Consider the following 26,401-nt stretch of genomic DNA (forward strand, 5'->3'; position numbering starts at 1 on the left):
AATAAACAGTTGTTGACTTTATATTATAAATACAATCGTTTGTGTATGTTCATGTATGCACGATGTGTACATAGTTCAGGGGGGAAAAGAAACTTAATACAAGCTGGGTGCAAATGTGATGCCCCTCACCACTTGATGCCCCTCACCACTTGATGCCCGTACATAACCTACTTCTTAAAACACGTCTATTCCTCTAAATAACACTTATAATTAAAAGAACCCAAAAAAAAAACAAGGTTACAAAGACAATTTGGAAACACAAACTCAAAATCGGCCACCGAAGTGGTCCACCCGGGCAGGTAAAAATGCAGGTTTCAATATTTTCAAAAAGTTCATCAGAATGAAACTCTATCAAAGACACATGACAGAAGAATGGAGAAAGAAGGTTGACGGATCTTGTGTGGTGCCCCAGCGGTCCAGCAAACCAAAGGATATTTGAAAGTGAATGTGAAGGTAGATGTGAACCTGGCCTAACTAATGTCTTATAATGAATATCTAATTGCTCTAATTGTTTTCTAAAGGGACAATCTCTTATTCCTCAAGACAAAAACATTTCCGTAAAAAAAAAAATAAACAAATTCCTTTTAGTTAGGTGTTTTATTACCTTTCTATAGCTCTGCAGATCACGCGATAATATTAAAAAGTACTTGTTAATTGCTATTTTAAATTATGTCCAAATTATATGCATATTAAATAGATTTTTTCTTTTAAAAAAAAGTAAACATTTCTTTTGTGTAAATGTAGTAGTTAATATAACAAAACTAACTTAACTTAACAATACAAATGTAAAATTAAAATTTAAAAAAAAATCTAAAACCGTTTGTATAAAATGTTTAAAAAATATGGTAAATATTCACCTACCTAATAAAGAGCCTGTCCTGTTTGTTACTATTAATAGTGAATAGTTGTAAAAGTGGTGTATTTTTATGAAAAAAAACTGCTTGCATAAGTGATTTAAAAAAACTAGATTTTTCGCTTTCAGGAAACAAAAAAGTAGCCGTTGCATCAGAACTTTGAATGGTCTAAAATATTCTGATGTCGGATTTTCACTTTCTTTTCTAGTTTACGAGATCTAAACTGGACGGACGGACGGACGGAAAGATATTCTACACAAAACTAATAGCGTCTTTTCCCCTTTGGGGGGCCGCTAAAAAACCTACACAATAAGAAAGTATGTCACTTGGAAAGGACTGATAAGAATTTGTCTATAATTGATGTTTTCCAATTATTACAAAAGTAACAGATAGTATCCATAATCCAAAAAATAAATGTACATTTTAATGTTTTTCTTTACCTATCTTTATGTATATATTTATATATATTGGCTTTTATTACACTCCAAAGATTAATTAGGTGTGCAGTATTTCCCGTGGCTACGCAACTCCAGCTGCGACCTAAATATTTTGCCAAACCAAACGCAGACATAAGCATTTTCAGCGTTGGTCGATTTAGATTTTCTTTTGGTCTCAAATGTGCATCCCGCGGCCTTTATAATTGATCTCCATCTGTCTCTTTCCGCCTGGAACCAGGTGCTCTTTTCCTTGTCAGTTAAAGCAAGTTGGCGCCTAAGCTGGTCTTTAGAGCCTTTCCGTGAAGCACCTCTGTTACACCGACCACCTTTCAGCTCACCAAAAAGACTGCCTTTGGCATTCGTTCGTCCCCCATACGGGATACGTGCCGTGCCCAGCGTAACAGTCAGACATTTCAGAAGTCCCTCTATAGAGTAGACGATTTATGAAATTGGGGGGCGCTGGGAGCCAAAGGGGCGGTAAGGGGGAGCTGGGCATAAAAGGGGACGTAAAGATAAAAGAAGAAACTAGAGGTGCACTGAAACAAAATTTAAGGATTTCTTCAAAATTAGCGCTGGCAAACACAAAAATAGACAAATTTATAGTGACTTTGTTTCTAATTTATGAACAGAAACAACGTTAGAAATTGAGTTCGGGCATCCTCTTTTTCTATGTTAAAATTCTTACTTTGTTGCTGTAAGCGGAGGTTAACTATTGTCCTTAGATCTTGCTCGTAAACCTTTATGATTTTATAAACAAACTAGGAAATAGGCTTTTTAGGTTATGGGAAATTGGGGTAATATGAGATGGTGGGCAATATGAGCATTTGTTTTACACGGTAGACATCTAACGCCAATGAATGAAACCAAGCTCCGACTGCAAGGAAAGAAATTGACTTTCATTGATTGAATCAGTTTCTCTTTTATTGAGATATTACATCAATTTTAAAGGGTTTTATAATCTCACATATGACAAATGAATTAGTGCCTTAGGACAGTGAAGTGTATGCCATTCTCGTAACAATGCTCTATGAAAAAAGGAACGATTCACTTCTAGGATGTAATAGATTAATTAATTTTTTTTTGATATAAATGAAGATTTTTAAACATTTGTTACTGATGTTCAAATTGAGTTGCGGGAAAAAAATAGATTTACAAAATTTTGTCTTCAGTAAAAAGAATGTTAACATAGGATGCAAAAGTTCCCCTTTCAGACCTTGTTGTCTATAGGGCAGATGATGTAAAGGTCTTCTGTTTCTGTGGCCTACAGTTAACGAGGGTGTCATGTGACCAGCACAACGACCAACCGTCCTTACTTTTCCCCAACTAATGCCAGGTACCAATTTGAACTGGGTGGACTCAGAAGCGCCCGAAGATTTCCAAATTGAAAATCCCAGTCCTTACCAGGATTCGAACCCCTGACCCCGGTTCGAAAGCCAAGCACTTTTTCGCTCAGCCACCGGTAGCTGAAAATGCAGAGACATTACTCAACGAACGACAGATGAAAAGCAAAATGAAATACGATGCAAAAGCAAGACTACTTAAAGATTACTATGTCGAAGAGAAAGTGAGAGTTCGTCTAGGACAAACATGGCAGAAAGCAGTTGTCATCACCCAGATCTTACATCATAAAGACAAACGAAGGAAAAACATACAGAAGAAATCAACCCTTTTTAAACAAGAGTTTCGATGAAGACATCTCTGGGTACTATGATACCGATGAAGACAACGAACAGCAAACTGTTGGAACAAACGAAACAGACAGTTATAGACCAACGTCTAAAGAACTTGTTGTGCCAGTCGAGACATCCAGAAGTGGTCGAATCGTTAAAGTTCCTAGTAGAAGGATGTGATAATAACTTCAAAAGGAAGGATGTGATAACAACTTTAAAAGAAGGATGTGCTAATATTATATGTTATTACGTCATTGTTTGTTGTTTATGTTTTGTGCGAAAGCAAAAGGAAATAAAAAGAGAGTTTTCTATGTCAACTTTGATAATCACAGTCTCCGTTATAATTATCATTATTATTAATTAATGTCTACAGTATGTTAATATTAATATCTATCTGTGACAACAGAACAGATTCTATACACTGCTTCTAGTGTCCATTCTTTCAGTCAGTTGTTGATTTAGAAAGTTTCTCCAACAGTATCATGATTTTGTCGAGATGCAAGGAAACTGCCGACGTATCTTCTTCTCTTGTATTACTTTTTTTTTTACTCCCTGTTACATCTTCTTTCAGTTTGACCCATCTCTGGGGTTAATTTGGAAACAAAAGTTGAACAAATCATTTACAGTTCCAAAAAAGGTGACAATTGTTGGATCTATCTCAGCAGAATGAAAAGCTGCCAGGTTGAGAGAGTGATTATCACAGTTTAGAAATGTTGCTTTTGAACTTATGCCCAACAGACGTATCCGCAGGCTAGACAGACGGCCACTCATTGTGGCTGCGGTATCATAGGTTTAACCTTTGCGTCACGCTGTTTTGTAGCCCCACTCTGGTCAACTGGGCATGGGGGAAGTTCCCATAGAAAGAAGAACATTTTTTTAATTTCACAATTAAAAAATATTCCATGATTGTGAAATTTCATCTGACGAAAAGACATACATTTAGGTTTTTTGATTCATTTTCCCACCTTTGCAATTCACTCTTTTCTCACTCTATAAGAACATTTGTTTTTGTTTTTTTTTAATTTAGAAAAACATGCGTCCATTGGATAGAGGAAAGATGAATAGAGGGGTAATAACTCGAGTGTGAAGTTTAATTCTGAAATTGTAGAAGCCAAACTCGAATAATGGACAATTATAGCATTATTAAGAATAACTATTGGATCTGTTATACCCAATTCTGTAAATTTTGCTTCAAGGTTAAACAGCGTAACCTTAAAATGCTCGCCATTTAAATCTATTATTAGTAAAGGTAACAAGATTTCTGGAAATCGCTGTATATCATACAGTTTTATTCGTGGCAACAAAGAGAGAACTATTCTTAGTTCTTGCTGCTGTTTGATCTCTTTTAAAAGGAAAATAAATCGGCAACAAATCTATTAAAGATTTGCATTTTAAAATGTAAAACTAACTTTAAAAACACAACTTTTGTCTCTGTGGGAAAAAATATTTTTAAAATGTCGACAAAGTCAACGCACTGATAGACCTAGATCTAGGTTTAGTCTTTGTTAGAAATTTAATCCATAAATGTTAAAAAAAAGAAGACACCCGTTGACACTATTTGTCAATGAAATATATTAATTTATGTATTTACAAACAAATTTCGGACACCCATTTGGGGGACCCTCAAGAGGGGGCCAGGGGGGATCTTCAAATTCTCCCCCCCATTCCCCCCCCCCTTAGCTACGCCTTAGCTTCTTCTATCAATGTATTTTGTACAATACGGGGTAAAAAAAAGACCACTGGATCTGTGTTGTTACATATTAAAATGTGCTTTCACCTAGGCTGCACACCATGTTACATAACTCATTATCACAATCATTTTAAATTTTTAAAAAAGGTTACAGTTCGTGTGGAAAAACAAACTCGAAATCGCCCCCCCCCCCAAAGTGGTCCACATTTTTGCAGATGTTACATTTATCATTAGATCTAGGTCCTGGATTTGATTCTATTGGGGGGGGGGGAGCACCATTATTCATTTAAGTTCGCAGAAATATATACACTTGGATAAGGGTTTTTAACGAAAATAGATTTCCCTCCCTTTTCCAACTTGTATTTGTTCTAAGCCTGTTATTGCTCCAAGGTAATCCTTGTCCGAATTTTGAGCTCATTAGGTTGGCAGCTGTTAATATGCATGAATGCTTACTCAATTAGTGGTCGCATGTTCAGAGGCTCTTTCTTCACCCCCTTTCCCTCTCTAAGTAACTAATATATAATTGTTTTTATTGTTGTTTTTTGCACATTTAAGTCTAGAATACCACTATTCCACGACCACAACGAGTACCCTATTTTGGACATGAGAACATCACTCAGAGACAGGATGAGAATGTATAATCGCACGGTGAAGCGGACCATATCTATATGTTTACTGTACGCATGCAGCCTATTCGTGTTCAATTCATGGAACTCCCATTATAGGAAGATAGACAATGCAGGTCAGTTATATTGTTTTTATTTACGGAGTATTTATATAGAGCTAGCGAGGTAGCGTTATACACCGGCTGCGACTGTTGATTTGTTTCCGAGCTTGTAGAGTTTATTTTGGCCCGAACCCCACCTCCTTTTTTTTCTGGCTCCTTGAATAAAACAGCCCTCATTGTCCCCCCGTCTCTTTTCTCCATTTCTTTACAACTGTACTCATCGTTAGGCTCTCCAGCATAGACTTTTGAAACTTGAATTTTTTTTTCAGTTTTTCTGTCCCGCGGAAAAATTTGAGAGACTCCCTTTATGTATTCAATACAAGTTCTCTAAAACCATATTATGGGCCCTCATATTCACTCTTACAATTCTACCAATTGGTAGTTCTAAAGGAAATTTTGATTTAGACGTAGTCTCCATAAGGCACAGTATTTTCTTAGTCTAATGCTAGAGACTACCAAAGCAGGACGTTTTGGTGGAGTCATTTTGACGAGACGTTGTTGTTATTTGTTTTTTGTTTTTTTTTTGCGCAGTTTTTTGGAGCGTGAAATTTTGTACTTAGATTATATTTGAGACCAGCCGAGCTTGGTTGAGTGATTGGTTAGTGACGCATGAGGGATAATATTTCCCGAGCTCATTAGGAAAAAAACAATTACGACGAAAATCCGCAATGGGAAAACGACTTCGATGTAACCAATCTTTTCATTTCCAGTTCTCTTTTTTTTTGTTTTTTATAAATTGTTATTGTCCATGGCGATGTGAATAGAAAGTCGGTTCCGTGCCGCTCCAATCAACAATATCAGTTGCTCACGTCGAGTCGTTTTATAGTGCAGCTTTAGTAGGAAATGACGAAACTAGTGTTCAGTTCATGGCTTGGAATAAAGTTTTTCCTCTCAAACGATTACGTTCAGAAGTTAAACATAACTATTCGAGGGACATTTAACAAGATCTTTTTGTTATAAGCTCATTATTTATTGATAACATAGATCGAACATTCTTAGCTTCATCTACGCCAGTGATGGGCAAACTATGACCCGCGGACCAAATCCGGCCCGCTGAAAGGTATAATCCGGCCCGCCACTTGGTTTGCATAAATGAATTAAAAATAATAATTTCACACACAATGTAAAGCTTCAAGCTTTTATCACGAGTGTTTGTTGATTCTTTCACTTTATGTGCAGATATGTAAAACATTGGAACTCTTTAGTCGCCGAATAAAAAAAAAGTAGATCTGCTTTTAAATGTGTGTGTGTGTTTTTATACGAAGAGTTTGACCAAGTTCAATTCACTGACTGATACGCAGGAAGAAATGAATTATGACGAAAAATTTCAGGGTAGAGATGACCTGCTTTGAGCCATGTTAAGGAAGCCGCCTTGTCAATACTGTCACCACTTAATAAAGCCGGGAGTTTTTCCGTGGAGCGCTTTCCCTTTTGCGAACCTTACCCTGACTCGCCAAATCAATATTAACTACTGTCCCGAATCGTAAAGTCCACAGCAGAACTGGACAAAACAATATGGAAAGTCAAAGGCATAGCCCTCGACACCAAAGTGAGACTGATGCGCTCCCTGGACATGGCCACATTCTTATATGCTTGAAGAGCTAGAGAAGAGGTTCCCTAGCAATGGAATTGAGATGCTACAGAGGGATCCTAGGTATCACATTTAAAGAACGCATCACAAACGATGACATTAAAGACAGGGTTAGTAGAGCGAATAGACCCCACGATGACCTGCTAACTATTGTAAAAAAAAAACAACAACAAAAACAGAAACTAAAATTGTATGGTCATATTACAAAGTCTTCGGGCTGGCAAAGACCTTCTTTCAGGGAACAGTACCAGGAAAAGAAAAAGAGGCAGACATAGAAAGCGACAGTTCTTCTAAATGTGCGTCTCTAATTTTTGTGTAGTGCGGGTGCATATACTTCTTTTTTTGAAGTAATGTCTGTAACATATAAGATAAGATAAGGAAGAAACGAGCTATTCAAATAGAGTTGAGACGCTATAGAAAGATCCTAGGTATCATGACCGCATCACAAGTGAGGAGATTCGGAATAGGATCACACTGGTGCCCGACGTTGAACTGCTGACCACTGTAAAAAAAAATCGTAAACTGAAACTTTATTTTATGACCATATCATGTCCTCAAGGCTCGCAAAGACTTTTTGGAAAACTCCCAGGAAAAGAAAAAGAGGCAAAGAAGACAATGGGAAGACAACATCAAAGACAGACAGAAAGAGTGAATTCTAGTTAAGAAGACAATGGGAAGACAACATCAAAGACAGACAGAAAGAGTGAATTCTAGTTAAGGCAATGATGGAAGACGGTCGATAGATCATGTGTGGTGCCCCAACATCTGATCAGATTAGGATATCAACATCATCATCGTCATATTCCATTTGAGTGAGGGATTGAGTGGTTCAAATCCTCTCTTGCAAAAGCCCTGGACAGAAACCCTGCTGTCTTGCGTAGTGCATAACAGATCAAAAATTGTTGGTTTCCCAGACCTGTCAAGACGAGATTAGGGGATGGGTGGAGGTGACTACTATTGATCAATACGACTCTCCTATTTAAAGAATAATTTGATTATTGAAACATTGACATTGTTTAAAAACCTACAGATGTATTCTTTGTTTGTTTGTTTGTAAAATGTTTTACATGTTTCGGATGTTCCTTCAGAGTTGAAGATAATTACTTCCTAGTCCAAACCTCCCGCAGGACGACGGGGGATGGGAGCGGGCAGGGTTTGAACCCGGGACCATCGATAAATCTGAACGACAGTCCAGCGTGCAAACCGCACGACCAGGCAGCCATCAGATATCCTCTAATTCATTATGCGTCTTTTTACAATACCTCTATTCAACTCGTGTCGTCCTGGAACATAGACACGGATCTCGACAACGGATCTAACGATTCTCAACGAAATTATTTCTTCTTTGCCTGAAAATGCACTTTGCTGTTAACCTATATTATAACTTTGTTCTGACAAATAGTATTACTATCGTTTTATTTACGTTGCTACGCGTCACTAAAGAAAACTAATCATTAAATCATTATCTTTAAACTTTCATTTGTCGTTATTATTATTATTATAGCTTTTTATATAGCTCTACTTTCATGCTTATCTCCCAATCTCATTTGTGGACCAGTGGGGAGGGGGGGTATCTAGGAGTTGGTTTTCCGTGCTGCCTTTAGGCGCTCAGTAAATACAGCTCTGCCCGAGTCGGGTGTCGAGCCCCTTTCTAGGTAGCCAAGCCAAGTTCAAGCGCACTCGACCACGCTTCCCACGCTTCTTTGTATAAATATCATTAGCCTTGAATCGATCTGGATTTTAGTCTATCCATACTTTGTAACAATAGTTCAGTTGTTGTTTTTTTTCAAATCGAAAAGCCGGCTGTTGCCGGGGTGAAAAAACTAGTCTTACAGGAAATAGGTTTTATACTTTCCTCCAGTGAAACTGTTTGAGCTAGCCAGTTGTTGTTGTTGTTGTTGTATTACTTCCTTGTTGCATTTCTTTCTAATTTCATCTTTATTGATGTTCTTATCCTCAGGTGAAAGACAAGCCCGGGTCTCTGTGCCAGACGAAAGATTGACGTAATATTTTTTCCTCCACTTGCACATTATATTTACCAAGTCAGCTTGACTTTATACATTTTATTACAATTCCTCTTTTCAGTTTGCAAAGTCTTCACCGTGTCATCAAAAAAAAAGGTGAAACCTGGGTAGACACGGTTCTTGAAAACGGCTCTAAAGATTTTCTAGAAATATTATAGTTCAAATATATCTTTAGAAAAAAAAATACTAGCGATGTGGCCACACTGGGAGAACCCTAGTTGGACCTTTCTTTTTATTTTTTCAAAGTATTTTATTTTATTAAATTGGGCTAGAGGTCTAGACAAACTTTATATTAAACAGATATACGACAGTGGGTCCTCCTGCTATTAGACCCTTTTCATTAAAGAGTTTAATTAATAACTATATGTTAAGGAACATTATGTGCGCACTAACTTACCTCTTGTTGTAAGTCTGGATCTATAGGCCTATCTTAAGAATAATACTTTGCAAACCGCCTTTACTTTCGCAAACTAAAGGTACCCATTAGAGTTGGGTGGACTCAGGAACGCCCTAAAAATCCCGAAATTCGAAATCCCAGTCGTCACAGAGATTCGAACCCAGGACCCCAGGTTCGGAAAACAAGCTCTTAACCACTCAGCCATCGCGCCCCATCATTCATTATTAAGTACAAACAAAAATCGCTTTATAAGCTGTTTAAAGGAGGAATAGTCTTTTTACAAAGTATTTTGAACACACAATTTGCTTGTTTCTATCTTGTATGTTTACTTCTTTAATAATTCCCATCTGCTTCCTTTGTCAGGTTTAGTAGAGAGGAATTTAGTCTGAATTTGAAGCCAATGTCTCCAATCGGGATTGATAACATGACCTACGATAACGTGAATGATTTCCCTTGTACTCAGAAAGAGATGTCTAACTTCACTGTGGACCAGACAGATGACATCATGTGCTATGTAAGTTGGACTGACCGCCTCCAATTTAATCTTCGTCACAATCGTGAGACCGCTGAGGTCAATTAGTTGACTGGACAGTTGTGGAAGTTTTCTTACCTGATTTTCTATCTCTTTCTCTCCTCCTCTTTATCTCTCTTTGTCTCTCTCTTTGCATCTCTCTCTCTTTCTGTCTCTCTTTTTTTCTTTGTCTCTCTTTGTCTCTTTCTATGTCTTTCTCTTTGCCTCTTTATCTCTCTTTCTTTGTCTCTCTTTTTTTCTTTGTCTCTCTCTTTCTTTCTTTTTCTGTCTCTCTCTTTCTTTGTCTCTCTCTCTTTCTTTGTTTCTCTCTTTCTTTCTCTCTCTATCTTTCTTTCTCTCTTTCTGTGTCTTTCTCTTTGTCTCTCTCTCTCACTGAGACCAATCCTCGTAGAAGGCCAGAACATTGACCTGCGTCGTCGCCACCTCGTTGCCACGTCACAGGTCAGACCCAACACACACACAATTATATGGTTATACCTACATTTCCTTTTGCTTATATACTTCTTGCTACACGCAGAAACTGGTGTGTTCAGTCCATGTCGACTTCCTAGGACAAAACAAAATGGTGGTGTTGTTTTAATAGAATGTCTATGAAGACAAGTTACGCACCATTGAAAGTTTCACGCACGCAAAGTTTCAATAAGTTCTTAAAAGTAGAAGAAAGTATTTTACATTTCTTGTATATTTTAGATTGTTCGATCATGGTTCGATGTCAACTATCCATTATTTAAATACTAACCCTATATCAATAATAAAGTAATACGAATATCTACACATAAAACAGTCAAGGCCAAACTATATAGAGGCACATCTCAACCCGTGTTTCATGGAAGAAGATTCACCTGAGAATCCAAAACGAGTCTTTAAGTGTTTGCCGTACTTCCACGTCCTGGGTTTTGACAAATGTGGGACAACAGACTTCCATTCCAGGTTGTCACAACATCCACAGATTCTAAACAATTGTGGCGCCTTAGGAAAAGAAACATATTTCTGGAGCTTGTTCAGGCCTGGTACGTTTATTTTTTTACTTTCGGAACAAAAATATTTCTGTGACGATTTCTGTGTTCAACAATTAACTTAGCACAATAAAGCTACACACACCATTTAGTATAGAGCACAAAAAAGCTACACACACCATTTAGTATAGAGCACAATAAAGCTACACACACCATTTAGTATAGAGCACAATAAAGCTACACACACCATTTAGTATAGAGCACAATAAAGCTACACACACCATTTAGTATAGAGCACAATAAAGCTACACACACCATTTAGTATAGAGCACAATAAAGCTACACACACCATTTAGTATAGAGCACAATAAAGCTACACACACCATTTAGTATAGAGCACAATAAAGCTACACACACCATTTAGTATAGAACACAATAAAGCTACACACACCATTTAGTATAGAGCACAATAAAGCTACACACACCATTTAGTATAGAACACAATAAAGCTACACACACCATTTAGTATAGAACACAATAAAGCTACACACACCATTTAGTATAGAGCACAATAAAGCTACACACACCATTTAGTATAGAGCACAATAAAGCTACACACACCATTTAGTATAGAACACAGTCATCGTTTCAGTATCAAACTTAGATTGATTTTGAGAACAGGTAGACTTATAATTGGAGGCCCATCGTATGATATAGGATTACATTTTATGTGCCGGGCCGTTTTTGACACCCAGTCCGCCCTTGGACAACATGATTAACACTCTACTGCCCTCTCCGTCTTGTCCCGGACTCCTACTTGATTCTGACGTGCCGGACCGACTTCATACTTTCATTGTACCTGACTGAATTTTAATCGTGAATCCTCAATGATTTTAACTCTGATATCGTTGCTCTTGATATAGGGTACCAAAAGCTTTCTCGAATACGATCAAACGTTGCCAAGTCTTTCTGAATGATTATAACTATTGCACGAGATATTAGCACGTGCGGTGTTCCGATCATAATAATTAGCTGAAGAGTCTCATATAGCCAATCGTCACGGTTTACCACTCGACTAGCGCTGGCCACGCCATCTGTGTTGACGGCTTACACACATGGTTACCCCTCACTGCGTTACTACCTCAGTTATAACTGCATCATATTTGTGTTTATTACATAATCATAGCCCACTCAAGTGTTACTGATTCTTCCAGACGACTAGAATGAACTCCCTTTGTTACCACGTACGGGTCTACTAAAACTGCAAGGGCGGACTGGGTATATGGGCATTCGGGCAATATCAAACTTAACATCTGTATCTTATAATGATTTTGAGGACATGTACACCTAGAATTGGATACCATCATATGATATAGAATTTGTGAGCTGGATTGTATAGAAATCCCCTGCCCGACTTTCCCACCATTCCTCCCCTGCCTCCTAGAGTAAGGATCCTTGCACTGTTCTGTAGAACGGAAATGTTCCAAGCATAAAACTAGGATGCCCTTCACACAGTTCAATAATTTTTTAGTCTTTGATTCTGTTAGTATGAAAGTTCCAATAACTTTGTTATACAATCTCTATATTGTGATACAACTAATATTTTTAAACTAAAGGTTTAAACCTGTTTACAAGATTTCCCAAGCAGCATTTATGGGACTACAAGAAATGTTTTCAAAACATGGCCACCAAGATTAATTCTACCATGGCGCAAACAAACCAAAATTTAATAACAGGTAAAAGCCTTTTTTTTTTTGCGGCCCCAGAAAGAGAAAATATAGCTATTAACTTTTGTAAGATCTGTCTGTCCCTCTGTCTGTCCCTCTATCCGCCCGACCGTCTGTCTCTTCCGTTTACATCCAAAAAAAAAAAACTAGAAAAAGATATTTTTTACAATACCTCTATTCAAGTCACTCCTTCATGGAAACTGGGTGGGCGGACGCTGATCTCAAAACGATTTTCCAAGAAATTTTTGTAGTGGATGTATATCGCTCAGAAAAGAATGACTAGCTCGTTGGTCACATGGGAGGAAACTCTAGTTTGTCCGTTATAATTTTTCAAAATGGAAAAAAAATGTAAATTTGGTTAGAGACCAAATGTAGGTCTAGATCCAACATCAGTTTCAAAAGGACTATCGTGTTCTCGAAAGGACTATCGTGTTCTTGAAATGACTATCGTGTTCTTGAAATGACTATCATGTTCTTGAAATGACTATCATGTTCTTGAAATGACTATCGTGTTCTTGAAATGACTATCGTGTTCTTGAAAGGACTATCGTGTTCTTGAAATGACTATCGTGTTCTTGAAAGGACTATCGTGTTCTTGAAATGACTATCGTGTTCTTCAAATGACTATCATGTTCTTGAAAGGACTATCGTGTTCTTGAAAGGACTATCGTGTTCTTGAAAGGACTATCGTGTTCTTGAAAGGACTATCGTGTTTCTGAAAGGACTATCGTGTTCTTGAAATGACTATCGTGTTCTTGAAAGGACTATCGTGTTCTTGAAAGGACTATCGTGTTCTTGAAATGACTATCGTGTTCTTCAAATGACTATCATGTTCTTGAAAGGACTATCGTGTTCTTGAAAGGACTATCGTGTTCTTGAAAGGACTATCGTGTTCTTGAAAGGACTATCGTGTTTCTGAAAGGACTATCGTGTTCTTGAAAGGACTATCGTGTTCTTGAAAGGACTATCGTGTTCTTGAAAGGACTATCGTGTTCTTGAAAGGACTATCGTGTTGTTGAAAGGACTATCGTGTTTTTGAAGGGAACTTTTGTAGTTTTCTTTAGATTTTATATCAAAAAGGGAAGATTTATCGTCAAAATCATCTGTTGGGGGTTTTAAACTAAAAAATATCTGAAGTTTTTTTTTTTTTTTAATTCAAAACCCCATTTAGCTACTCTCATAGAACTTGGTAATTGTAGTTTGCTTTAGAATAATATTGAAGATAGAGGCTTTCCACCTCAAAACGCTCTGTAGGGGGATCCATCTGGAGGGGTTTTCAACTTTTAAAAAAAGCCATCTGTAGGAGAGGGTTAGGAAAACCCCTAATTAGCTTGGCTACGCTCAAATAGGCTAATTTTAGTGTGTAATTTGCTTTTTTTTTATATTGAAGAGGTATTTTTTAGCATCAAAACCCTCTGAAGGGGGGGGGGGTTAAACTCAAAACCCGTTTTGGCAACGCTCATAGCATTTTAAGTGCGTTATTTGCTTTTTTTTATATTGAAGATGTATTTTTAGCTTCAAACCCCACTGGTGTGGGGTTTAAACTAACAATCCCTTTGGCTACGCTCATAGATTTTATAGTGTGTAATTTGCTTTTTTTTATATTGAAGAGGTATTTTTTAGCTTCAAACTCCACTAGAGGGGGATTTAAACTCATTACCCCTTTGACTACACTCATTTGTTTTTTATATTGAAGGGGTATTTTTAGCTTCAAACCCCGCTGACGGGGGGGGGGGGTTTAAACTCAAAACTGAGTCAAAACCCATTTAGCTACGCTCATAACATGTTGAGTGCGTAATTTCCTTTTTTTTATTGAAGAGGTATTTTTAAACTTCAAACCCTACTATAGAGGGGGTGAGGTGTTTAAACTCAAAACCGCTTTGTTACGCTCATAGAATTTGGAGTGTGTAATTTGTTTTTTTTTATATCGAAGAGGGGGTTTACCATAAATTTTGGAGGGGTTTTAAAATCAAAATCTTCCTTAACTGTGCTCTTGGAATTTGGGGATTGTCATTTGCTTTTATTTGGTTTTGTTTTATAGAAGAGGGGGATTTAACTGCAAAAAAACCCTGGTAGGAGGTTTTAAACTCAAAACCCCCTGATAGTGGGTTTTAAACTCAAAACCCCATTGGTAGGGGTTTTTTTTAAACTCAAAACCCCCTGATAGGGGATTTTAAACTCAAAATTCCCTTGGCTGTGCTGGGACAAGTGATGGTTTAGTATTGAAATCTTACCTAAAATAAACAAAATCAAAGCAAAAAATCAGTCGCTAAATTCCGATCCCCCCCCCCTGCGGGGAGGATTTCATTTCGGGGGGGGGGGGCTTTGAACCCCAAATCCCTCCGTCCTGGCGAAGCCCATGAATACTAATAATAATTGGCTTAATATCTGCTAAGATTGCGATAAACATTGCCGTTACTATATAAAAGGAAAAGGGTAGGGAAATGGGCGTAGCCAGGGGGTTTTTGGGGGTTCAACCTCCCCCCGAAAAAAATCCTGGCTACGCCCATGGTGGGGAAAGTTTCGTTCTAACGAGTTTCTGAATGTCGATTGTCAATCATTCGTCTGATTATATTTATTTATTATTCTTCTAAAGGGGATGCAACTCCAATGGATGTTTGGGATTTTCGTGGTTGGCCAGAAGATCCTCAGAACAAAGGTCTCCAGGAGCCAAGATTTCTAACTCCACACGCCATGCGTCACATTTATAAAAACCCAAAGTTTTTTTTACTGGTCAGAAACCCTGTAGATAGGTGAGTTGATTAGATACAGTCGTGTTATTGCTTCAGAAACCGTAATGAGAGTTGAGGACAGTCTTCTGATTGCGTCAGAAACTCAGAAACAGTCTTGTCATAAATTCCATGAGCTTGATAGTATGTAGCAAATTACGCTAGTCGATTTTATTGTTCCAAATTAATTACGTTTTTTAATTGTTTTTTTTTTTTTACAAATACGACTAAAACTTTTTGTGAGTGTGCAAATCTTAACTTTTAATCAATATTATCTAATTATATAATTCTCTTTGTAATAATAATAATAACAATCTTTATTATCCATAAAGAAATTTGTTTTACAATTTGTGAATTACACCAAACAAAACATTATAACTATAGAAAACCAAAATATACATTCACACCAGACTCACTCAAAATTTACGACAGAAAGCACGGCTCAGAAAAAAAGGGGGGTGGGGAGAACAAGTCATCTTTCTCTTTACATTCTCTATTTGATGACATTTAGGTGTGTATGTTTTACACTCGTCAATATCTGATGTCATTAAAATAGTTGCAAGTTTTTTTATGTACCTTTGTTTTGATTTTGCTCCTTCGTATTGCCTTTAATTCCTAACCATGGCCACCGCTTCACATACATTTCGTGGAGTCAACAGGTCTTTCAATGTAGTAGAAATTCCTGCATCAGGTAACTGTTTATTTCTATCTGTAGCATATTTCTGGAAAATGTCATCGACGAAACTGTTGCTCTCGAACTTCGTAAGATGGCTGTTAGCTATGTTTGCGAACATTGGGATAACTATGGCGACGCCTTGTCCGTTGTTCTTACTCACGGAAGAAGTCATACACTCTGCTCGACAATACGCTGCCTACATGAATACTTTCGGCATTTATGGTGGCGTGGCTGAAAATGTGGGGATGTCTCAATACTTCCCGCTACTATCAATATTCACTTCCGCGAACGTCCGCATGACCCTCCTCAAGTTTACAATCCGCTATTTAGCGGTTGCATTCACCGCAACGTACTAGAGTGTAAAACTAGCGCAACTTCTACCTCACATACTGTTCTTATTTCCCGGATATCCCTGACTCCATCAGATTCAAATTTGCCTTTTACCTTTACTCGCAATCAATTCCTTGTTAGATTAGCCTTGGCCATGACAATTAATAAAGCATAAACGTTCAAAAAGAAATGCCTGTATCTTCCAAAACCTGTTTTCAGTCCTGGACAATTGTATGTTGCTCTCTCCAGAGTTCCTTCTTTTCATTCCCTCACAGTCGTTTGCCCAAAACCCACCTCATTTGGACAACTGTGTCTTTCAGGAAATGTTCACCCGTCACTAAATGCTACACCGTGTGTCGACTAGTAGTACTTATTATTTTAATAATGGCCCGTGAGTGAGCACAAAACGAAGTCAGTAAATCAATTATAATAATGTCTATTATAAGTTAAAAGCCCAAAGGTTTTTACAATTTTTTACAGATTATACACCGACTACTTATTTCTTGGCTACGGCTTCACAGCTAGACAGTTTGCAAAGGACGTGCCCAAAGCTGTGTCTATGATGACGAATTGTCTCAAGTTACAAACAATTCGCCAATGTTTCTTTAGTGAAGAGATGTTAAGAAAATTACCAGTAATATATTATTACAATGTAGAACTCTTTTGTTTAAGACCATTTTTTTAATTTGTACAATATTTTTACAAAGTTTTTATCAACTCACTCTGTCTGTCTGTCTGTCTGTCTGGTATAAAGTTTGTGCACGTTATTTCTCCGACACCAAATTCTAGGATCAAGTTGAAATTTCGCACAATTAGTTATTGTACCTGACAAAACAAGAATAAACAAAAATAATAACCACTTAATTAATAAACTATTGGTAATTAATCATTTTGTTTAGTATCAAACAGAGAAAGAAACTGTACTTGACAGATGTGGTGGTATAAATTGAATTAGTTCCCTTGAAGAGGCTTGAGCCCTGAGTTCGAATGCAACGATTGTATTTAGGACTTTTTATTATGTCTGGAGCGGAGGGAGAAAGCTGGGTTTTATTATGTCTGGAGCGGAGGGAGAAAGCTGGGTTTTATTATCACGTTTGTATCTAGGCATCCCATTTGGGTTTTTCGTTTTAAATGTTTTGGATGTTCCTTCAGAATTGAAAGGGGGTAAATGTCCAACAGAATACTATGTGGGGGAAAAGTACGAAAATGAAAATGGAATTTAAAAAAAAAAGAAATACCGACCCTTTTATTGAAAGTGGAAAAGAAAAAAAAAGGGGGGGGGGATTAAGGCAAATCATAAATATACATCTTAGGACGAGTCACATTTATAAACTTACTATCATATCAAGATTTAACATCATTTCCCTTATTTTCATATTTTGGGAAACATTTTGTCAATACTTTTAAGCTTACTGAAGTTAAAATATCGCTTGACACTTCGTAACATTAATTTCGCTTTTGTTTGTGTTCGGTTAATGATTGATACGTCTATCTGTCGATAGGTGAGGCTTCACGTCAGCTGTTACTCAGTCTTTCTAAGAGAGTGGTTCTCAGTCTTCAACAGAAAACATTTCTTTATTTTCCGTACTGAAGATTACCATAGCAACACAAAAGAGTACATGAGACAAGCTTTTGATTTCTTAAACGTTGGTAAGTTATTCAATTTTAAAATAAATCAAACTATGTTTAAATCAGACAGATCGTTACAATGTAAAGGAACATGACAACCTGTTTAATGGAGTGGGTAAAATTTAGGCAATAAGAACAATGACGTAGCTCGAAAGTCCCCCTGGGCCCCCACTTGAGGGGTTCCCTCCCCCACCCAAATGAGTGTCCGAATTGTTCACATTAAATATTAAATATGACGTCACTGATATGTTATCTTGCTATATACGTTGTTATATAAGTTAATGCACCTGTTGCATGTATTCCACACATTGGAATGATATATTTATTAAGTACATTATCTCATGACATGATGTTGAATGTCAAAATACAGGGACACCTAAGAGACCAGGCCTCCCAGGCCCCCAAATCTCTTGCTACACCACTGAATAAGAAACTTACACTTATTATTATTATTATTTTATACAATTACCAGTATATTGCTTCCAAGAAGACATGTTAGTATCACATTATACTAACCATCCCCCCACGCCCCCTCCCCTTTTTTTTATTTCCTCTTTTATCTTTTATGTTAGGGTAGAAGGGGAGACCAGCCACATCGAAAACGAAATTTTAAACACTTCAATCACTTTTAATTCTGAAAATTTACCTATGTAACTTATAAATGTAAATGATTCTCTTTAGAATCTGATGATTTGTAAGATTATTAATATTACTTTTGCATTTTTTGTAGTGAACAAATTAATAATTTTATGGATTTAAATATGGATTTAATTTGAATTGTTTTGTGTTATTGGCGATACGGTCATGTTTTACATCTTTGTTGTACATATTTCTTTTGCATCTAGCGATGCCGGAAAGATAATATATCGTATTATTTTATGTAGTCGGTCTGTCCATCAGTCCGGCCGTTTACACTTGAAAAACTAAAAGTTCTTTTGAGAATAGGATTTCCCGATTGTCTGCAGTGTGCTAAATAGTTGCAACGGCCACATCGAGCTTTTTTTGTGTTTAAATTTAAATATACGAATTCATGTATCAAATAATAAAAAAAACAGCGATACTGTTAAGCTAATTTCACCTTTATGCTAGTAGTACGAGCAATTTTAAAACCTTTACTTGTAGGCTAAGACTTACAAACCAGCAAACTCCCATGAGCCGCCCACAAGTTTGTGGAGAGTACAAACACACTTTTATCTTTTAGTGTATATTGTTCAATTCGCCTTTTTCCTTCATCATTATGAATTAGCTTTTTTTTTTCCTCTTGTTATTTTGACTAGCTCCCCTCTCAGAAGCTGAAATTGATAGAATTGCAAACGAAAGTATCAAACACGAGACACACAACAAGAAAACTGCTGGACCAATGTTCCCAGAGACCAGAGCCATTTTAGAAGAGTTTTTTGCCAGATTTAACGAAGACCTGGCCGCTTTGTTAGACGACAACAAATTTTTATGGCGTAATTAGAAATGTCACACCAGGCGCAATATTATTTCAAAATCAATTTTTTACTCTCTAAACTAAATTTTATAATCTTACAATATTTGTACAGAGTATTTTGTTTTTATTTGCACCACAGCTTGAATGCGAATTACTGTATGGTGTGCATGGTGTCCCGCATGGTTGGGAGGGGAAGAGAATTTTAAAAAAAAAACAGCATTTTTATATAATAGAAAAGTAGGCCTACTTATATTAATTTAATTTGTAAATTAAAATAAAAATAAACAGTTGGTCTTTTCTAAACAGATTATGAATCGTCACACCTATGTCTTAAAATAGAACATGACTTACGGCAACTGAAATGTAAATATTTACAATCCTGTCCCATTTCAATACATCCGTTTAATACCTGTCACCATTGGATGTCTATTAATCCCCTTAGTGTGCACAATATATTGAGTAGTGTGCATTGTGTTTTGATATGTCCATTTTTAATGACATTCTCAGATGATAGACTAGTCTCTGTATGTGCAAATGATGGCTAGTCTCTGTATGTGCAATTGATAGACTAGTCTCTGTATGTGCAATTGATAGACTAGTCTCTGTGTATGTGCAAATGATAGACTAGTCTCTGTATGTGCAAATGATAGACTAGTCTCTGTATGTGCAAATGATAGACTAGTCTCTGTATGTGCAAATGATAGACTAGTCTCTGTATGTGCAAATGATAGACTAGTCTCTGTATGTGCAAATGATAGACTAGTCTCTGTATGTGCAAATGATAGACTAGTCTCTGTATGTGCAAATGATAGACTAGTCTCTGTATGTGCAAATGATAGACTAGTCTCTGTATGTGCAAATGATAGACTAGTCTCTGTATGTGCAAATGATAGACTAGTCTCTGTATGTGCAAATGATGGCTAGTCTCTGTATGTGCAAATGATAGACTAGTCTCTGTATGTGCAAATGATAGACTAGTCTCTGTATGTGCAAATGATAGACTAGTCTCTGTATGTGCAAATGATAGACTAGTCTCTGTATGTGCAAATGATAGACTAGTCTCTGTATGTGCAAATGATAGACTAGTCTCTGTATGTGCAAATGATAGACTAGTCTCTGTATGTGCAAATGATAGACTAGTCTCTGTATGTGCAAATGATAGACTAGTCTCTGTATGTGCAAATGATAGACTAGTCTCTGTATGTGCAAATGATAGACTAGTCTCTGTATGTGCAAATGATAGACTAGTCTCTGTATGTGCAAATGATAGACTAGTCTCTGTATGTGCAAATGATGGCTAGTCTCTGTATGTGCAAATGATAGACTAGTCTCTGTATGTGCAAATGATAGACTAGTCTCTGTATGTGCAAATGATAGACTAGTCTCTGTATGTGCAAATGATAGACTAGTCTCTGTATGTGCAAATGATAGACTAGTCTCTGTATGTGCAAATGATAGACTAGTCTCTGTATGTGCAAATGATAGACTAGTCTCTGTATGTGCAAATGATAGACTAGTCTCTGTATGTGCAAATGATAGACTAGTCTCTGTATGTGCAAATGATAGACTAGTCTCTGTATGTGCAAATGATAGACTAGTCTCTGTATGTGCAAATGATGGCTAGTCTCTGTATGTGCAAATGATAGACTAGTCTCTGTATGTGCAAATGATAGACTAGTCTCTGTATGTGCAAATGATAGACTAGTCTCTGTATGTGCAAATGATAGACTAGTCTCTGTATGTGCAAATGATAGACTAGTCTCTGTATGTGCAAATGATAGACTAGTCTCTGTATGTGCAAATGATAGACTAGTCTCTGTATGTGCAAATGATAGACTAGTCTCTGTATGTGCAAATGATAGACTAGTCTCTGTATGTGCAAATGATGGCTAGTCTCTGTATGTGCAAATGATAGACTAGTCTCTGTATGTGCAAATGATAGACTAGTCTCTGTATGTGCAAATGATAGACTAGTCTCTGTATGTGCAAATGATAGACTAGTCTCTGTATGTGCAAATGATAGACTAGTCTCTGTATGTGCAAATGATAGACTAGTCTCTGTATGTGCAAATGATAGACTAGTCTCTGTATGTGCAAATGATAGACTAGTCTCTGTATGTACAAATGATAGACTAGTCTCTGTATGTGCAAATGATAGACTAGTCTCTGTATGTGCAAATGATAGACTAGTCTCTGTATGTGCAAATGATAGACTAGTCTCTGTATGTGCAAATGATGGCTAGTCTCTGTATGTGCAAATGATAGACTAGTCTCTGTATGTGCAAATGATAGACTAGTCTCTGTATGTGCAAATGATAGACTAGTCTCTGTATGTACAAATGATAGACTAGTCTCTGTATGTGCAAATGATAGACTAGTCTCTGTATGTGCAAATGATAGACTAGTCTCTGTATGTGCAAATGATAGACTAGTCTCTGTATGTGCAAATGATAGACTAGTCTCTGTATGTGCAAATGATAGACTAGTCTCTGTATGTGCAAATGATAGACTAGTCTCTGTATGTGCAGAAACGTGTTCAAAAGAATTTAGACACATATGAACATATAATTGACAACAGACTAAGCCTACAGACGTAATGAAATGTACATCGTAATATTAAGTGCGTAGTTTATTATAAGCTCAATGGTTTTATATTAATAATTAGACTGATTGATGACTGTATTATATAAGATAAGATAAGACACTTTGTTATAAGTATTAATACCAACAAGTTGATTAGTTCAGTTACAAGGAACAACATCAATAAGCTGAAAGCTTGTTTTGTTTATAAATATTGATATTGTTATGTTGATAGTTGGTTTGATTATAAATATTTATACCGATAATTTGATGGCGTGGATATGTTTATATTTATACCGAAAGGTTGATTGCTGGCTGCCACGACAAGTTATAGGTCATGTTGTAACTTTCAACATGTACAAGAAAACTTCTCGATCAAATATTTCATAGTAATTAGATCTAAGTCTAGTAGACGTAGGCCCTACACATCTGATTGCGCCTTGGGCTGTGAGCGCTGTATTGAAAGGGCTGTGTAGACTACACTAAGATTTGGAAGAAAAAAAAAACAGAAAAAGGCTATTTCAATATCAAACAAATACAGTTAGACCTAACTCTAGATTAAAAAAACAACAACTAGATCTATGAATTTAAACAATATGCAGGTATTGACATTGCTGTGTTGGTCAAAGTAAATGCGCATTTTTTTTATTTTTAGTTTTGCGTGGCGTGGAATATTTATACTTGTCTTATAAGTTACAGAAGTTGTTCCAAAAAAATAATATTGATAGTTACGTCCAACAAGTAACCATGCGTCAGTCTAGTCGTGCATGTAAGAGACTTATACTTTAGATCACAAGGTCCTCACGACAAGGCTCTCAAAGACCTTCCTACCGGGAACATTACCAGGAAAAAGAAGAAGAGACAGACGAAAGCGATGGGAAGATAACATCAAAGAATGGAGAGGCCTGTCATTGAAAGAGATTCTATTCAAGACAAAAGATGGAGAGGAATGGAGAAAGACGGTCAACAAATCCTTTGTGGTGCCCAAACGCTTCAACAGAATAAGGCATAGGTGAAGCATGGCAAGTCTGCTTTGTCTAATTACAGAGGTCGGTTCAGTGGATTCAAACTTGAAAGAAGAATACAAATGTCATAACATTTTAACAACATTACAACTTTTCCTCATTAACTTTTGTTGGACTCAATTGGTCTTTATATTACCACCCTTTCTTCTTCATGTGTCAAACTTGAAGACCTATATTCTACTAGTCCTGGATCTATTTCCCTCGGGCCGTAGACAATGTGGAGATCTATTTCAAAATGTTTCTTTGATAATAATGGATAATGGTGACTAGCCTTTTTTTTTCCTGGCCTAAAAAAACGTGTCTCTGTTGTCTGCCAAGGGGCAAAATAAATTGAGATCTAATTTGATTGTTTGATTTGATCACGTTCTTCAGTCTGATGCAGTGCACGTTTTGTTAAATTATGGCTACTGAAAACCATCATTCTTTCTGTCTCTTTATCTCATTGTTCCGGCCTCTACAGAAATATTTTTGCCCGAAATTGAAGATCTGTTTTCCTTATGCCGATGTCCAGTGTTATTTAAAGTCCATTTTATTTTAATAGCCAGAATTATTTCTGCCGATGGCAGACGTAGACGACGAAAATAGAATCTAAATCGACGACCGTCAGACAATGGTTATGTCTGCTTTACGTGTGGCAAAATATATAGGACGCAGCTGGGACTGCATATCCACGTGAAATACTGCAGTCCTCATTAATATTCGAGCTCGAAGACAATCCTTGGGCATCAGATATCAAGAAAACAAATGAGTTTGTACTTTTAGAACAGTCAATACTCTGCACAAAGAACAAACAACAACTCCTCAATACTGTGAGGAGTAAGCTGAGCTGATTCAGGGAGCGTTGATAAACTTTGTTTTGAAGTTACATAAACATTTTTGTGCGCTTTCTAGCACTATTTGATCGAATGGTTCTATCACATGCTTTCACATTTTTACCTCATTGTTTTCACTTAGTTGGTACTTTGAATTCCACTCTAGCGTCCTGAACTTTGTGGGATTTTTTAAATCTTAGAAATCCTCAATAGTTCCATGGTTTATTTAAATATTTTGCTTAGCAATACTTAGATACTTTCTACATCGTATGTACTTAATAGCATGCTATTTATAGATTTGCCTCCAATATTTGGAAATATTAATATATTACTTTCTATATGGGGAAAAATATAGGCCAAGGTCAAAAGTGTCTATGGTGAAAAGGGAAACAACGTGTCTAGTTGGATGCGTTCTTTCCAAAGGTTTTTAAATGATACAAATGTAGATTAGCCAAATTGACGCTGTTGTAAACATAATGTACATTTAAATGCAGGTTAAATGTTGTATAAAAAGAAATACATGACAACAGCCAAGACGAGCCATGGCCAGAGCCTCTCTAACCCAAACTAAGCATGAACACAGATTGTTTCGGCAGATAGGAAATCCTTTAAGCCCTGTGCGCTCATAGTTTTAGAGAATCACGTCTTGAAGTTTCTTTTCATATGAATAAATTAAAGATAAAAGAAACGTATTTAAAATAGAAAAAAAAAACTCGGATGTTTTGTAACGTGTTTTATCGATCCAAACGAGAAATCGTGCGATCAGAAGTATTTTAATACTCTAGGTGCATGTAGTTTCAAACCTATATTTATGACTAGTATAGTTGGCTTCCTTCATTCATAGAAAGACAATGGTTCATTTTGTAGAACACCTTTTTTTCACGTGACTGTTCTCGAGAGACATATATTACACGTTAGGGTGCCATTCGCTTTGGTTGTAGAGGAGTCAGCCATTTTTCGTTTGGCACACTTCTCTTTCAATGTTGTTGGCTAGTTCGCTGCCCATAGCTTTCTTGGTCACCATCTCTATCTACAAAGAGCGGTCTAGCTAGGGCTTTGTCTACTTAATAGTAAGCATTAATGCTTTGAGGTTCCCTTTGACTACACGCATCAATTTTTCTTGAAACTGTCACGTATTGGTTGCGTCGACATTCTCTAGACTCAGACCAAGAGTTTGGGAAAATCCGGAAGCCCACAACAATTCTACAAAGCATGTATTTTTAGCACGCAATTGTACGGCAGTGAGTCATGGACTACATACGCAAAGCAAAAGAAAAAGAAAATTAAATTGATTTCACTTGCAGTGCCGCCGAATGATCCTGAAAATAACATGGCAAGAAAGAGTGTGTACCACTGAGATACTCGCTCTAAAGGGTCTTCCCAGCATCATTACAATCCTCAGACAACCCCGCCTGCGATGGCTTGGTCATGTCGTTAATCGTATTCCGAAAGTTATCCTTGAAGATTAGTATATCTGCACGATTTTTTTAGTAAGTGAAACAGCATTCTCATCAAGAGCACACTTTCTGATTTGGTAATAACCAAAAAAAATATCTACGTCCACACTGGAGGTCCAAACTGACGTCAACAAATATTTACGTCCACACTGGAGGTCCAAACTGACGTCAACAAATATTTACGTCCACACTGGAGGTCCAAACTGACGTCAACAAATATTTACGTCCACACTGGAGGTCCAAACTGACGTCAACAAATATCTACGTCCACACTGAAAGTCCAAACTGACGTCAACAAATATCTACGTCCACACTGAAAGTCCAAACTGACGTCAACAAATATCTACCTTCACACTAGAAATCTAAACTGGCTTCAAAAATATCTACGTCCACGCTGGAAGTATGAACTAACCTTTAAAAAATATTAACGTCCACACTGGAAATCTGAACTGACGTCAACAAATACCTACGTCAAAACTAGAGGTCCAAACTGACGTCGATAAGTCAAAAGTTGATGGTTTCAATGATATGTCCAAAGTAAAATGACCGATAGGGTGTCATTGTGTTGGCAAGTAATAACACAGTAATTTGCAAATGACTTTATAGATAGTTTATGGAAAGTGTAGATCTACGTGATTAATTTAAACGTTTTGCATTGAACATTTAGACAACACTATTAGCCAGTCTTGTCATTCAGGTCCGGACAGACCTTTCAGTCACATTGAAACAGACAGCACTGTGAGCCAATCTTTTTAGTCACCTTCTACAGACAACACTATGAGCCAATCTTTTTAGTCACCTTCTACAGACAACACTATGAGCCAATCTTTTTAGTCACCTTCTACAGACAACACTATGAGCCAATCTCACCTTCTATAGACAGTACCATGAGCCAATCTCACCTCCTACAGACAACACCATGAGCCAATCTCACCTTCTATAGACAGTACCATGAGCCAATCTCACCTTCTATAGACAGTACCATGAGCCAATTTCACCTCCTACAGACAACACCATGAGCCAATCTCACCTTCTATAGACAGTACCATGAGCCAATCTCACCTCCTACAGACAACACCATGAGCCAATCTCACCTTCTATAGACAGTACCATGAGCCAATCT

General features: G+C 37.0%; 1 protein-coding gene across 2 annotated transcripts; it reads left to right on the plus strand.

Annotated features, from left to right (window-relative positions):
• The first annotated feature begins 5,172 nt into the window (after positions 1-5,172).
• LOC106073090 (carbohydrate sulfotransferase 15-like) lies at positions 5,173-19,509 on the plus strand. 2 transcript variants are annotated; one of them, XM_056024160.1, is made up of 9 exons: positions 5,174-5,393; positions 8,930-8,972; positions 9,754-9,904; positions 10,707-10,932; positions 12,495-12,614; positions 15,202-15,358; positions 16,821-16,974; positions 17,843-17,990; positions 19,247-19,509. In XM_056024160.1, the coding sequence occupies exons 1-9, from the start codon at positions 5,255-5,257 to the stop codon at positions 19,429-19,431; spliced, it is 1,323 nt and encodes a 440-aa protein (XP_055880135.1). In that variant the 5' UTR covers positions 5,174-5,254; the 3' UTR covers positions 19,432-19,509. The 2 variants fall into 2 exon arrangements, with proteins under 2 accessions (XP_055880143.1, XP_055880135.1); XM_056024168.1 differs by lacking the exon at positions 12,495-12,614 and having other exon boundaries at positions 5,173-5,393.
• Positions 19,510-26,401: the final 6,892 nt, after the last annotated feature.

The sequence above is a fragment of the Biomphalaria glabrata genome, chromosome 1 (assembly GCF_947242115.1).
Source record: "Biomphalaria glabrata chromosome 1, xgBioGlab47.1, whole genome shotgun sequence".
In the NCBI taxonomy this organism is placed as follows: Eukaryota; Metazoa; Mollusca; class Gastropoda; family Planorbidae; genus Biomphalaria; species Biomphalaria glabrata.

Bases quoted from the DNA above. Each gene is read 5' to 3' on its own strand.
- LOC106073090 (XM_056024160.1), top strand. From the start codon at position 5,255: ATGAGAACATCACTCAGAGACAGGATGAGAATGTATAATCGCACGGTG. The intron at 9,905-10,706 runs GTAAGTTGGACT...CACATAAAACAG, and splicing joins CAGATGACATCATGTGCTAT to TCAAGGCCAAACTATATAGA. The intron at 12,615-15,201 runs GTAAAAGCCTTT...ATTCTTCTAAAG, and splicing joins AAACCAAAATTTAATAACAG to GGGATGCAACTCCAATGGAT.